Raw genomic sequence first — 15,736 nt, 5'->3', positions numbered from 1 at the left:
ATTAATAAAATCGAATATTATTTTTTAAAATTCAGTCTAATGATCTAATGATTAATAAAACAGCTGCAGTTCATTTTCAGGTATGAATAGCTTTACGATTACAATAAACAGCCTAAAATAAAGGCTCTTTTCAGATCAAGCAAATCTTCATATAATGACATAATTAGCAACAATTATTATCAGTACTACTTAATATTATTTATAAAATATTTTGATGCATATTCTGTAGTGCTGTCTAAAGATTCTTTAGTTATTATTATTGTTTCAAAATACAGAAATAAATAAATGAAATTCTGCTTACTGTAAAAGTAATCAGTATTAATCATGAAGATGATATATTGGTCAATGTCTATAGTCTAGTGTTTTTGTCTTTCATCAGCAAGGCGAGGAGAAGATGCCTCAACCCAAGGTGAAGCTGGTGGTGACAGGAGATGATTTCGGGTACTGCGAGAGAAGAAATCAAGGGATTGTGGATTGCTTCAAAGCTGGTGGGATCTCCAATGTCTCTCTTCTGGTCAATGCAGTCTCAGCGGAGCACGCGGCAGAGCTGGCTAAAAGGTACTGCGGCTGATTTCGAACTACTTTTCACTTCAAGCAGATAAATAGGAAAATATGATATCAATGTTTGAGTATCTTACATTGAAACAAAATGTTACAACACTCTCCCTTATGACATGCAAGCCTTTTAAACCTATTGCCAAAGATAAGACTAGGCCTACTGATAGGGTGCATTGTTATAGATGTATAGAGGTTAGCCGTATAGTTATTATGGTTCATTAAAACTTATAATAAATAAAAAAAGCATTTTTGTTACTTTAATAACTAAGATGAAATAAAATATATAAAACACTTAAGAAAGTTTCATTTTGTTTAACTTGATTTACTATAATAACAAACACCAAATAAAAATGAAAATATAAAATGAAATAAAAAACTACACTGCCAGTCAAAAAAGTTTCAAACAGTAAGATTTTAATGTTTTTTTTTAAAGAAGTCTCTTCTGCTCACCAAGCCTGTATTTATTTGATCCAAAATACAGCAAAAACAGTACATTTTTGAAATATGTTTACTATTTAAAACTGTTTTCTATGTGAATATATTTTAAAATGTAATTAATTCCTGTGATCAATACTCCAGTCACATGATCCATCAGAAATCATTCTAATATTCTGATTTGCTGCTCAAAAAACATATATTATTATTATGATGTTGAAAACAGCTGAGTAGATTTTTTTTAGGTTTCTTTGATGAATAGAAAATTCAGAAAAATTTTATTTTTAATTGCGAAATAATTGTATTATTTAAAAAAAAAAAAAAAAAATTATATATATTAAAACTAAATGTATACTGACTCCAAGCTTTGGAATGGTATAGTGTTACTAAATGCTGATCTTTCTATTCATTAAAGAATCCTGAAAAAATGTGCTCAACTGTTTTAAATATTGATAATCAGTAAATCAGCATATTAGAATGATTGCTGAAGGATCATGTGACACTTTTTTAGGTTTCTTTGATGAATAGAAAATTCAGAAAAATTTTATTTTTAATTGCGAAATAATTGTATTATTTAAAAAAAAAAAAAAAAATTATATATATTAAAACTAAATGTATACTGACTCCAAGCTTTGGAATGGTATAGTGTTACTAAATGCTGATCTTTCTATTCATTAAAGAATCCTGAAAAAATGTGCTCAACTGTTTTAAATATTGATAATAATAAAATAATAATAAAAAGTTCTTGAACAGCAAATCAGAATATTAGAATGATTTCTGAAGTATCATGTGACACGGAAGACTGAAGTAATGATGCTGAAAATATAGCTTTGATCACAGAAATAGTGTTTAATTTGAATAGTCATTTAAAATAGTAAAAATATTTCACAATATTACTGCTTTTGTTGTATTTTGAAACAAATAAATGCAGGCTTGGTGAGCAGAAGAGAATTCTTTAAAAAACATTAAAAATCTTACTGTTCAAAAACATTTGACTGGTAATGTATATAGACTTACATAAAAAAAAATGTAAAAGACAAAAACGAACAAAATAAGTAAAATTTAAATGAGAACGGAAAATCGAAAAAGCATATTCAAAATAGTAATAAAACCTATAATATCATCTCAGTGATACTAAAATAACACTGCTGTTCTCACACACAGGAATCACATCCCCATTGGACTCCATGCGAATCTCTCAGAGGGTCTTCCAGTCTCTCCGGCTCTAAAGGGATCAACGCTCCTCAACAAGGATGGATTCTTCCATGGCAAGATGGGCTTCCGGGAAGTTTTGCAGAGTGGTCAGCTCAAGACGTCAGAGGTACACAGAAACACACTCATAAAGACCAACCGAAAGTCCCATGGGAGTGCATTCAAACCATGCAGCGTGTTTACATCACAGACTGTATTCATGTTATAAAGCAGTGTCAAAGGTTACTCAAAGAACATGAAATTACTTTATTACTCTTATTGCTCATAAGAGGAGTTATGGCATTATGTATGCTACATTTTAAAGCAGAAGTTAAAATGCTTACCACTATGTAAATCCTAAATGGTAGTAAAATCACTTTTATAATTTTTCATAATTTGTATTATTAAATTTCACTAATGTTTGTCCAAATAGTTTCCACTAAAAACAGATGTAAAATACCTTTACATTTCCATCTTTTACTAAACTAAAACATTTAAAGTTTCATCGTTTCATAATGTTTCTCATTTAATTTTTATTTTTTGAAGTCCACTAATGTTAGTCAAGGGTGTTTGCACCAAAAACAAATGTAATATATTTTTACATAACCATTTTCCACCTTCTCTCTAACCTTTTTTTATTTAACAGGTTGTTTAATAAAGCTTAGTTTCTGTAGATGGTGTTTTTGGACTGTGGCGGAAGCTTTTCATTGTTTTAGTTCAAAATTAACCTTTTATTTCCAAGGATTTACGTAATCAAGGATAGTACTTTTCATGAAATAACCTCTTTAAACATACAGTAAAGACTTTAGAACCAAGCACAGCCTGGTTTGTTTGATTCTGTTATGTTGTAAAAAAAATGTAAAAGACAAAAACGAACAAAATAAGTACAATTTAAATGAGAACGGAAAATCGAAAAAGCATATTCAAAATAGTAATAAAACCTATAATATCATCTCAGTGATACTAAAATAACACTGCTGTTCTCACACACAGGAATCACATCCCCATTGGACTCCATGCGAATCTCTCAGAGGGTCTTCCAGTCTCTCCGGCTCTAAAGGGATCAACGCTCCTCAACAAGGATGGATTCTTCCATGGCAAGATGGGCTTCCGGGAAGTTTTGCAGAGTGGTCAGCTCAAGACGTCAGAGGTACACAGAAACACACTCATAAAGACCAACCGAAAGTCCCATGGGAGTGCATTCAAACCATGCAGCGTGTTTACATCACAGACTGTATTCATGTTATATAGCAGTGTCAAAGGTTACTCAAAGAACATGAAATGACTTTATTACTCTTATTGCTCATAAGCGGAGTTATGGCATTATGTACGCTAAATTTTAAAGCAGCAGTTAAAATGCTTACCACTATGTAAATCCTAAATGGTAGTAAAATCACTTTTATAATTTTTCATAATTTGTATTATTAAATTTCACTAATGTTTGTCCAAATAGTTTCCACTAAAAACAGATGTAAAATACCTTTACATTTCCATCTTTTACTAAACTAAAACATTTAAAGTTTCATCGTTTCATAATGTTTCTCATTTAATTTTTATTTTTTGAAGTCCACTAATGTTAGTCAAGGGTGTTTGCACCAAAAACAAATGTAATATATTTTTACATAACCATTTTCCACCTTCTCTCTAACCTTTTTTTATTTAACAGGTTGTTTAATAAAGCTTAGTTTCTGTAGATGGTGTTTTTGGACTGTGGCGGAAGCTTTTCATTGTTTTAGTTCAAAATTAACCTTTTATTTCCAAGGATTTACGTAATCAAGGATAGTACTTTTCATGAAATAACCTCTTTAAACATACAGTAAAGACTTTAGAACCAAGCACAGCCTGGTTTGTTTGATTCTGTTATGTTGTCTGCTTAAGTTGTGTTGTGTTTTCTGTTTAAAAGGTGGAGGCGGAGCTCAGAGCCCAGGTAAATCGATTTTGTGAACTGGTTGGCCACATGCCCTACCATATGGACGGCCACCAGCATGTGCACATTCTGCCAGGTAACAGTGGGTTTGTTTTGAACAATCCTTTTCACCGAGTATCCAACAATTCACATTTTCAGCATCATTACTCCAGTTTTCATGATCCTTTAGAAATCATTCAGATATGCTGATTTGATGCTGACGGAATATTTCTTCTTATTATAAATGTTGAAAACTCTTGTGCTGCTTAATATTTTTGTGGAAACTGATGCATTTTTGTCCGGGTTTTAGTATTAATAGAAAGCTCAGAAGAACAGCATTTATTTGAAATATTACAAATGTGTTTTGTCACTTTTGATCAATAAAGGTCATTAAAAAGCTTTTTATATTTTACCATGTTTTTCAGAGGTGCGAGTGGTGTTTGCACAAGTTCTCTCTGATTTTGGAATCACCTACACACGGGTCCCCATAGAACCCGGACTTAAATTTTGCACCTTCCTCCCGCCGCGTCTGCGGGACTTCAATGCACAGGTTGAAAAAGATGCCCTAGAATCTATCGAGGTCTTTCATCGCCATGGAATTAGGTTTGTGAGGCAACATTTTAAATGTTGGTTTTAGGAAATATTTACCTCATTTATAGTATCTTGTATAGTTATTAGGGCAGGTTTGGGTACATTTTAATAGTCTGTTCTGTCCTTCAAATACATTAGGCGCAGTACTGTATATACACTATGCATGAAATGTTTTTTTCCAATTTGTCCTTTCAAATGAAATCGAATCAGCTACATACTGGTTGTTCATATCCTCTCAGATGGCCTGACGTATACCTGGGCCTGAGCACCATGGGTAAGAACATGTCTGTGTCCAACCTGAAACGCGCTTTGGGCTTCACGCTGGAAGCTTCACTAGATGACCGTGTAACCTCCCCATTGATACGGTCCAATGATGCCACGACTGACTCCTATTGTCCGGTTACAGCAGAGCTCATGGTGCATCCAGGATATCCAAGTCAACCTCACCAGGGCGGATGTGGAGAAGGACCGGATGACTTCTCACAGTCCGCAGACCGACTACACGAGCTGAATACTTTGAGGGACCCTTTGGTGCTTAACTACTACAGGCAACAGGGGATCCACCTCTGTGCCTTTAAAGACTTTTAAACACCTAGAGCAGAGGATTTGAGGTATTGCAAACTGAATGTCTTCTGCTTTAAGATCTTGACCCATACCTCAATTAGTCATTAGAGTACGAGTTCATGGTTTGGGAAAGACAGAAAAATCGGCATTCAGTTTCAGTGTGCTGCTTCCAAAGCCCATACCAAACAATTTGAAGCTGCTACTTGAAGTAGAGCCAAAACTCTATTATACTAATTATTCAACAGAAACACAAGATACTATTAGATTGATCTGTTTTTAAAATGTCAACTATTAGATTGACCTGTTTTTAAATGGTTCAACAAGACATTTAGTTTAGTTAACTTTTTTTAAGCAGCCAGTCATTTCAATTTAGAGGGCTGCATCCTTATAATAGAAAGGTGCAATTTTATTTTATCCAGATATTAATATTGCAGAGAACTGTAAAATCTAACAGCAAAGCCATATTTATGACTTTAACAAACTATATGAAGATTTGAAATCAGCTGAACATGTAGCAATTACTTTATATATTGAAAAATCAAAGGTATTTTTGGGTACAATGTTTTTAACGAATGTATTTATATTTTTATGAACCTAAAATAAAAAGTCAATTTAACTCTGGATTTCTTTCTGAAATTTAAAAATGGCTTTGAAACAAGTATTACAATGGTGAAAGTGATTTAGGACTGAAAGTAAAAAAATGAGCACCGCAATTTCGCTGCACTATATTTTGTATGTACTAGTAAACACTATAATGTGCTTAAACCAACCAGTTGCACCATAGGAATACATTTGTAAGCCGAGCATCCATCCTATTGAAACATTCATTCAGAACTAGGTCAAAATAGCCTTTATTTGGAGAGTTCACCGTTTTGTCACATATTAGGGTTAACATGTTTATCACCTGTACGTTTCAGGCCATTAATGGCATTTTAAAATAAGCTGTAATTGAAGCAACAGTTTGGGGTTGAAGTAGTAGTCCTCATAAATATATAGTTTACTAATGCTAATATATTCAGGTTAAACAATCACTAAATGCTTGAGTTCAAATTTGATTTATCACACAAATCCATAATGCCGTTTTAAACTTGGGAAACCTATTGGATTGGTTGATTTTGATATGAAAGCCCTAAGCAGATCAGAAGTGAATTTAGCCAATGTTTGAGTGTAACATTGCTTGTTCTTTTTTATTTTGGTGTACAAATGTGGAGCGTTTTTGAAGTCTGATGCTGCACGAAAATATGTTTTCAACAAGGCATTCTGCGAAAGACTTCACCCAAATGCATAAGCAAATATTACTGAAATACCTTGAACTAGGAAAAAGCCCGAAGAACCTCTCTGCATTATAAAGAGTGGCGTAAAAATGGAATACGACAGACAATGATATCCTTTAAAGAAACTGTAGAGAATGTTCTAGAAAACTCACGGTCAACTACTGCGTTTATTCTGTGTTGGGAGAAAATGGGAGTAATAATAATTCTCAGTAGCGTACATCTCTGTAAATCTAGGGGCCGTTTCCATGATTAAACCCAAATGATCAACACTATACAAGAATTTCCTATGAAACATGTTAAAAGAGATGTTTAAAATGAGTGATCGTCATGGAAAATTACGTTCACTCACACAAAGAGCATTGTTTTCATCCTTCCTTTTTTTCATTTGCGAAACAAATGTATTTCATAGCAATATCGGCTCCTTTAGTTACGGACTTTACAGCGGTTTTGCCGATTCGAGGCTTGGTAAAGGGCTGAAAGTAGCCTGCTCCTTAGACGTACCGCGCAACCCAACAAGTGCAGTGAAAGTAAAAAAGTTATATGAAATAATCGGTCGCCGTCGCTGCGTCTCCTTTTTTGTTTTGCGGAAATCAGAGAGCACAAATGTAAGAAGAGGGAACAACAACATATTAATAATAATGTACATGATAAATTACAATCCATCTTTGTTTTAAATGAAGTGTCACTTCCAAAAGTAGTTTTTGAAAGTTTTGTGTAATAATGCAATGATTCATTTTCTCATTACAAAAGGGTCAAACAGCATTCGTTACTGAAACGCCCTGTACAATTTCCAACTTCTTTGTCTTAAGTTATCCTCTAAACAAATTTTGATGCTTTCAAAGTTGAGAAAGGAAAAATAAACAACATAGTAGAAAGTTAGTAAGGGCCTCAAGCTAACACCAGAAACTCAGATCGGATGTCCTCACGGCGTCCTGCTTGAAGACGGAGGCTGCAGCTGCGCTGTACTTCTCCAGCTCGACTAGAGTGACACGTGGAAAGGAGAGGAGAAGGAGGGAAAGTGGGAGGGATAGAGGATATCGTTTGGGTGTCGGGAGGAAGGTAGTAGAGCGAGGGGAAGAGGATCAGAGGAGTAGGAGGGGTCTGGGGCTACACACTTGTCTGATTATTGTTAGTCCACTGGCCGCTTTTCGCCGTGTTTCTTTGTAAACTCATCTGCATTCTTAAAGAATTTTTTACGGTCTTTTGAGTATTCTTCTGCTAGGTCGGCCCTCAGAGGGTGTTCTGGCTGTGGGTCGTTCACCAGGGCAATGAGCGACTGAATTACTGGAGGAAGAAAGGGAAAAGAATGTGCGTTATCATTGGTTACAACAACAAAAAATGTATTATTAAGTAATTCGATGTATTTATTCTTACAGTTCTAATAAATTCAGCTTTAAATAATCCCTATAGTTTAGTGAGAGAGAATTATATACTCTTCTTCATCAGTGTAATTTTCTATTTTAATTTTAGTTAAAGTTTGTCATTTTTTTGTAGTTTTGTATGTCTATATAGTTTTTTATATTAATTTTTTTACATTAAGAGAACTGTTGCACTGGCAACTAGCTGAAATAAAAGTATTTTAGATTTAGTAGGGCTGCCACTAACGACTTTTTATTTCGATTAATCTATCGACTAATTTATCGATTAATCTAAACGATTAATTTCCGACCAAAAAAAATTTTTTTTAGAGAACATTTTATTAAACTTGCAACTTTGCCATTCAGTAGTGTACCATAAAAAAAGTATAAATGTAAACAAGCCTTTGACGAAATGTAAAACTAAAAGAGTAAAAATGTAAACAAACTAATAAAAACGAAATAAAAAGAAAATAATTACAAAAGTCTGAGAAAGTCAGCATGTTCTTAATGTCAATATATCCACATGTTCTGGGCTTCTGTTCATTACAGCTGTGAGCGCAACTACAAAGAGGAAAAAAACCTGTTTCAATTAACCCCAACAGTTGGGTTTTCACATTAAATAAATGCAATGTTTAGAGTATTATTAAAAGTTATTAAAAATTTTAAGTATTAAAAGTACTCTTAGAAATGTGTAAACAACATATTTAAACGGACATCTCCAGCATGATGAAAAAATGAACAGAGGACTTCAGAAGTGAAACTCCAAATGAAATCCAAATTTCTATGAAATCCTTTTTTAAAGCAAAAGTAAAGTGCAACATAGAGTGCAAGAAGCAAGTGTCCATCTCATAGTCCAAATTACTGAAATCAAAGTTCAGTATTATAGTGTAAGAATGACAACATGTCCACGTGTTCTGATCTACTAATAATAAAATATTATAATTAATAATTCATTTTTGTGGTAATAAAAATACAGTTCTAATAAATTCAGCTTTAAATAATCCCTATAGTTTAGTGAGAGAGAATTATATACTCTTCTTCATCAGTGTAATTTTCTATTTTAATTTTAGTTAAAGTTTGTCATTTTTTTGTAGTTTTGTATGTCTATATAGTTTTTTATATTAATTTTTTTACATTAAGAGAACTGTTGCACTGGCAACTAGCTGAAATAAAAGTATTTTAGATTTAGTAGGGCTGCCACTAACGACTTTTTATTTCGATTAATCTATCGACTAATTTATCGATTAATCTAAACGATTAATTTCCGACCAAAAAAAAATTTTTTTAGAGAACATTTTATTAAACTTGCAACTTTGCCATTCAGTAGTGTACCATAAAAAAAGTATAAATGTAAACAAGCCTTTGACGAAATGTAAAACTAAAAGAGTAAAAATGTAAACAAACTAATAAAAACGAAATAAAAAGAAAATAATTACAAAAGTCTGAGAAAGTCAGCATGTTCTTAATGTCAATATATCCACATGTTCTGGGCTTCTGTTCATTACAGCTGTGAGCGCAACTACAAAGAGGAAAAAAACCTGTTTCAATTAACCCCAACAGTTGGGTTTTCACATTAAATAAATGCAATGTTTAGAGTATTATTAAAAGTTATTAAAAATTTTAAGTATTAAAAGTACTCTTAGAAATGTGTAAACAACATATTTAAACGGACATCTCCAGCATGATGAAAAAATGAACAGAGGACTTCAGAAGTGAAACTCCAAATGAAATCCAAATTTCTATGAAATCCTTTTTTAAAGCAAAAGTAAAGTGCAACAGAGTGCAAGAAGCAAGTGTCCATCTCATAGTCCAAATTACTGAAATCAAAGTTCAGTATTATAGTGTAAGAATGACAACATGTCCACGTGTTCTGATCTACTAATAATAAAATATTATAATTAATAATTCATTTTTGTGGTAATAAAAATAGATGTAGGCTAAGTGAACAATAGCCTTTAAATTGACTTCAAATACATATAATAGCAATGAGGCAATAATAATTAGTTCAAATAAAGTATCAAAAGCAAGAAATATGGTTTTATTGAACAAAACTGTTAAAATACTTTATTATAATGTAATAGAGCCACTGATCTAAATATAATTATAAAATAATATAATCTCTATTATAGATCAGTGAACAGAGCTAATGTACAGTACGCATTACAACGAAGGCCTGCAGGGAGCGCCAACGGCCTGACGATTGTTTTTACACATTACTGTGCGATCTAATACTTGTTTAATATTGACCAAGCATCATTTAATTCAAATGTCCACTTAATCTTTAATATTTGGCCATTTCTTTACGACTTTAAGATGTGGACATCAAAACGTGTAAACTTAGAGTAAGGATTTGAGCTTTTATTTTGAAACCACAAGATGATGATGTATTCTCCTGTGTTTGCGTGGATTTATAAATAATTTCCCTAACAAATCTGATGAAATGGCGCACGTTGCGTTCCCAGATGAACGTTATAATAAACCCAAACTCACAACGACATGCAGAGATGGAGTTTGAGCTGCTCCACACATGTAAATGATAACAGTTCCTGCGGCACAGCATTTACTGTGAACGGAGCCGCTGTGAGACGCACGTACGTAACCTACACGCCTATAACTGCATCACATATAATTATTTAATTAAATTGTAGCGTTTGTAAATTCACAGTTATGCTTAATTATAATTTTTAAACGGGTTTAATATATCACGAGGCCTTGGAAAACAGTCTAATAATGTGTTTTATTGTTTTACACTTCCGGTATTTTGCCGGTTAGTCGATGCAGGCAAAATGAATAGTCGAATAGAATCGACGAATCGCAACAGCCCTAATTTTATGTGCGTTTATTTTTTCAAATAATTAATTTTTTTATGGTTTTAGTTTAAGTTCTGGTAAACTATAATTACCCTGGCCCTTATCTTTCATATATCCTTATCATTATTCTATCCAGCATTATTTTAGTATCCCACCATTATATATTTTTATTAATAGTTTAAATTAGTTAAAATTTTTATACTCGGTTTTTATTTTTAAATGAAACAAAAATAATAAATAAGTAATTTTGTGTTTGTCAACAAGAAAATGAGAAATGTTTCCTTTGGAACTAGCTAAAATGTCTTTTTTTCATCTTTTATTTCAGTTATTATTTATTTAAAGTAACTTTTTTTTTCTTAAGCGTTTTAGTTAATTATCTATGCAATGTTTGGGTAGTTAATATTCCCCTAAAGATGGCTGCAGGTGATAGTAAGTAAAAAAAAAAAAAATCTTATTGTTACCAACAGATATCCAACCAAAAGGTAAAAACAAAAGCCTAAAACAGAGATGCTAGTTATTCAAGAAATAAGAACCTCAACATGTTTATTCCATAATATAAAGCAAAACTTGAATCTAAACAGCTTTATAAACTAGGGATTTAGTACTGCATGATCTAAACTTGTTCAGAGCAATCTAGCTTTCTGAAGAAATGTGACATCACAAGAATGCTGTTGAACAATTGCATACATGTTGAATGTTTGAACGCATCCAATCCTGGAGGAACGTGTGATATGCTTCATGTATAAAGCTGCAGTAACTAACAGCTGCAAGACTAGCAAATACAGTAAAAACAGTAATATTGTTCAATATTATTACAATTTAAAATAACTTTTTAATATATTTAAAAATTGTATTTATTCTTGTGATCTAAAATCTGAATTTTCAGCAGAATTACTCCAGTCTTCAGTGTCACATAATCCAAAGATTAATTTCTAATTATCAATGTTGAAAACAGTTGTGCTGCTTAATATTTTTGTGCCAACAGAGAGTTATTTTCTTGGATGAATAGAAGTTCAAAAGAACTGTTTAATGAGTCCTTACTGAGTAAAACACTGCTTTGTAGTTTTATTAAATTCAGCGTTAAATCATTCCTGTCATTTAGTCAGAGAGAGCTAAATGGTCTTTATTTTTACAAAAACCAGAAAAAAAAAAAGATTAATCAAAGTCTTGTTTGGGTAGTCAATATGAGCAGAATAAAGAAATAAAGGGTGTTGCCTACTTTATAATCAGATGGACAGTGAACACAAACATCATCACAAAGCCTTCTATTTGTTCATGATTTCTATATAGTGAAGTGACAACAGGGCCGAGAGTGTTTATGCACCAGGATCAACCGAGCTTTAGCAGCTTGCAGGAATACTGCGACAACTGCAGCGCATCTCACCTTGGTCAGTTTTGGTGGCTGGTTTCCAGTTCTCTGCACTAATGACAGGCAGGCAGACCTGTCCCTTCTCGTCAATGTTGGGGTGGTAGATCTTCGTTTTGAACGTGATCTTGGGTGGTTTGAAAGGGTATTCTGCAGGGAAGATGATCTCGATCCTGAACGCCCCTTTGTCGTATGGAGGGTTGTCCTGTGGGAGAATAAGGTGAATGCAGCTCAGTCTGTAATGTATACAATTACAAACAAATCGATATTGAGCACAGGAAAATAGCGTGAATGTGTGAGGTAGGAGATCAGATGTGGCTGATTGCATTATGAAATGCATGTATATTGTCTAAATGCAGTCTAGCTCTAAAATGTGCAAGAAATTGGTTAAAAAATATTTAGAGATTAATCAATGTTTTGTACAGAGGTGCCCAAGCTTTTTACTACGAAGTGCCAAAAATTGGTTAAAAAATATTTAGAGATTAATCAATGTTTTGTACAGAGGTGCCCAAGCTTTTTACTACGAAGTGCCAAAAATCAAACATGAATAAAAGCTATTGACTGAAAGTAAATGTTGCTTTACATTCAACAACAGTATATTAAAACACACAATAAAAAATCGAATTCACCTATATTCACTGTATTTGCAAAAATGCAAATTACAATGCAAAAATAAAAGTGATTTAAAAATGTTTAAACAAAATAGAAATGAAGATACGCTTCAATGGCGTGTTTTCCCCCCTCAAAAATACAATAGGTCACCACCACAGGCCAACTTTGGCTTGCAGGTTTGGGCATCTCCGTCAAATCCCAAAGCTGTTACAACATACCATTCCTTGTCTGTATACTTTACACATGCAAATAACAATTCATGAAAGATGTATGAGCATTTACTAAACACTTACTGGTACAATGAGGCCTTGCCATGTCAATATGTTTGATTCATCGACTTGAATGTTACGGAAATTTTTCATCCCAGATTTGCGGATTTCTTCAAGCTCCTGATAAAAAGGGTTAGAAAGGAGGATGCGTTAGATACTATTTTTGTGGGTTCGCAACTTCTACTTTGAGATTTAGCTTATGCTAAATAATCTCTCCTAATAGCACAATCACCATTAATTAGGTAATACCAAAGCGCAAACAAATCAATTAGGAATTACAACATTAGCCAAAACCTTCTAGGTATCTTTATCATGGTCATCATTCCCAAATGTAACGTGAGCCAGGTCTTGACCTAATGAGTAGAATAAATGACCCCTTGCTCAGCGGCTTACTGTAAATAACTGACCTGAAGTACAAGTGAGTGTGCATTAAAACATCGACAAACCACACCTTAAATGTTTGAAGTAATAACCATTGCTCTAACATGGGCTGTTTATGATCACTATTTAGTCTCACATAGGGCTGCAACTAATGATTATTTTGATACTTTGATTCAAATATTCCCTTGATTAATCAGGTAAAAATACCATTTTTAAGTTACTGTTTGAATTTATAATCAAAATGATAAAATAATGAAGCCCTTACTGTATTAAATCAAACATCAACTACACGTCCAATAATAAGTACTAGAGTAAAAGGGTATATTTTAGTGCCCTGTAAGGATTACCCATTTCCTTCTATTGCCACTGGGAGTCAGTTGACTGACATTTGCAACCATTCTTACCTAACAAGGAAGTAAACTCGTTAAAATGGTCACTTTGACATACAATAAGTCCACTCACTGTACATAAACACCCCAAAACATCAAATAGGCGTCAATTCTGAGAGGTTAACCTCAAAAAAGATTGGTCAGACACATCTAGGTGGCTAAAAGCTAGCTAATCACGAGTTGTGAATGAATGAAGTGATTTCGACAAGACGGAAGCTTATAAAGCGAAAGCTCGTTGTGAGCACTTACAGTTTCGTTTTTTTTATTAAGGGCGTTACTACGGCTAACCACCTGGAACTCACTAAAACGACTTATTTAAGCACTATTCTACTTAATTTGGTTATTTCAAGCTTAAAACGTAAAAAGGACGGCGATTTCAGCTTATATGTGACAGATGTGGCTGGTTTGGAGTCTTTTGAGTCATGTCTAACGTCACTGCAGCGGGGTTTAGACAGCATTATTCGGATAAAAACATATATTAGTTCCTATAACTGTCGGTTAATTTATAGTTATTGTATCCAGACGACTCAGATCTGTTTGAATCAACCGAATCCGCTGTGACGGAACTCCTCGGATTAGACTCCTGTGCGTTACATTCCTGTCATTTACTCGCTGTCAATCAATGAAAGGACTCGATAAAACACTGAAGCCTACTCAAACGTGTCCTTTGACCCTCTATCTCCCCGATCTCGACCCCAAAACCCTGTTCTAGCGTCCTGCGGCCTCCACCGGCGCCTTTCCTCTTTCATGTTTAGAAACGCGAAGCGAGCCGAGTCATCGAGTGAGAGAACCACTCCTAACAACGCCGCTCAAGCACCAGTGAACAGCTTTTCTGCGAGCTAAACTTTATGTTTACACCCCCATTGCGTCGACGTATGTGTTTTTTCTTTATTTGCGATATAAAAAGTATGAGGTTTGGACGTCTACCTTGTGTAGTCTCCTGCTCGCCGCCATCTTGAATCTTTCAACTACTACCAGAATGCACCGCGCGGCACAGCTATGGAATTATAAACTCGTCTGCGTTTTTAAAACTTCGGATGATCTGGGATCAGATTTAGTTTTCGCGCACAACCCACACAACAGGCAAGACGAGAGCGCGTACAATGATCTCAGGTCAGCACCCGTGGGTACTTTCCATTACAAAACGAAACAAAAATGCCATTTATTACACTGTGATAGGAATTGATTCTCCCGTGATTAATCGAGCCATCATTTAGTCAGCCTTTATTATTTACTTATCTCGAAAATTTCTTAAACGAAGTTAACGAATAAATATAACGGTTACAGTAAACTTCAGAATGTAGGTGTGCCGGGAGAGACATACAACACGCAATGAACGTCCTTGACAAGGAAGTGCGTCTTCCGGATTTCTAGTTGCGTAACGTTACTACTAAATGACCACGCGATGTCACTCCAGAGTAAGGAATAATGCTAAGTGGTTAAACTATTCTAAAATCATTCAAGAGACCAGTCTGACTAGGCTGGGAGACTAGCCAAGACCAGAAAAGAAAACCACTTAAAGGAACACTCCACTATTTTTGAAAATAGGCTCATTTTCCAACTCCCCTAGAGTTAAACAGTTGAGTTTGACCGTTTTCCAATCCATTCAGCCGATCTCCGGGTCTGGCGGTAGAACTTTTAGCTGTAGCTTAGCATAGATCATTGAATCTGATTAGACCGTTAGCATCTCACTCAAAAATGACCAAAGAGTTTCGATATTTTTCCTATTTAAAACTTGACTCTTCTGTAGTTAATTTGTGTACTAAGACCGACGGAAAATGAAAAGTTGCGATTTTCTAGGCCGATATGGCTAGGAACTATACTCTCATTCCGGCGTAATATTAAAAGGAACTTTGCTGCCATACCATGGGTGCAGCAGGCGCAATGATATTACAATGATATTGGAAGTTACCTAGCTGGGGACTATTTTCAGGCGCTGCGTAATATCATTGCCCATGGTAGGGCAGCAAAGTTCCTTGATTATTACGCCTAGAAAATCGCAACTTTTCATTTTCCGTCGGTCTTAGTACAC

The 15,736-nt window shown here is 34.1% G+C and overlaps 2 protein-coding genes across 3 annotated transcripts in view; one reads left to right on the top strand and one right to left on the bottom strand.

Annotated features, from left to right (window-relative positions):
- LOC107599128 (carbohydrate deacetylase-like) overlaps nt 1-5,510 on the top strand; it is a 9,387-nt gene extending 3,877 nt beyond the window's left edge. For both annotated transcript variants that reach the window (XM_016290623.1, XM_016290624.1), the window contains exons 2-6: nt 380-558; nt 2,158-2,314; nt 4,088-4,187; nt 4,516-4,693; nt 4,921-5,510. In XM_016290623.1, coding sequence (XP_016146109.1) covers nt 395-558; nt 2,158-2,314; nt 4,088-4,187; nt 4,516-4,693; nt 4,921-5,269 — 948 coding nt within the window. In that variant the 5' untranslated portion in view covers nt 380-394 and the 3' untranslated portion in view covers nt 5,270-5,510. The remainder of the gene's footprint in view (nt 1-379; nt 559-2,157; nt 2,315-4,087; nt 4,188-4,515; nt 4,694-4,920) is intronic.
- A 557-nt stretch (nt 5,511-6,067) lies between these two features.
- Nucleotides 6,068-14,713, bottom strand: ube2l3b (ubiquitin-conjugating enzyme E2L 3b). The gene is made up of 4 exons (XM_016290625.1): nt 14,632-14,713; nt 12,959-13,054; nt 12,072-12,258; nt 6,068-7,803 (listed from the first exon to the last, which is right to left on the bottom strand). Exons 1-4 carry the CDS (start codon nt 14,656-14,658, stop codon nt 7,649-7,651), a joined length of 465 nt encoding a protein of 154 aa, XP_016146111.1. The 5' UTR covers nt 14,659-14,713; the 3' UTR covers nt 6,068-7,648.
- Between the last annotated feature and the right edge of the window lie 1,023 nt (nt 14,714-15,736).

The sequence above is a fragment of the Sinocyclocheilus grahami genome, unplaced genomic scaffold (assembly GCF_001515645.1).
Source record: "Sinocyclocheilus grahami isolate Dianchi unplaced genomic scaffold, SAMN03320097.WGS_v1.1 scaffold261.1, whole genome shotgun sequence".
NCBI classification, from domain to species: domain Eukaryota; kingdom Metazoa; phylum Chordata; class Actinopteri; order Cypriniformes; family Cyprinidae; genus Sinocyclocheilus; species Sinocyclocheilus grahami.
The sequence above is the reverse complement of the archived record's forward strand: the minus strand, read 5'-3'. Positions and strand labels throughout refer to the sequence as shown.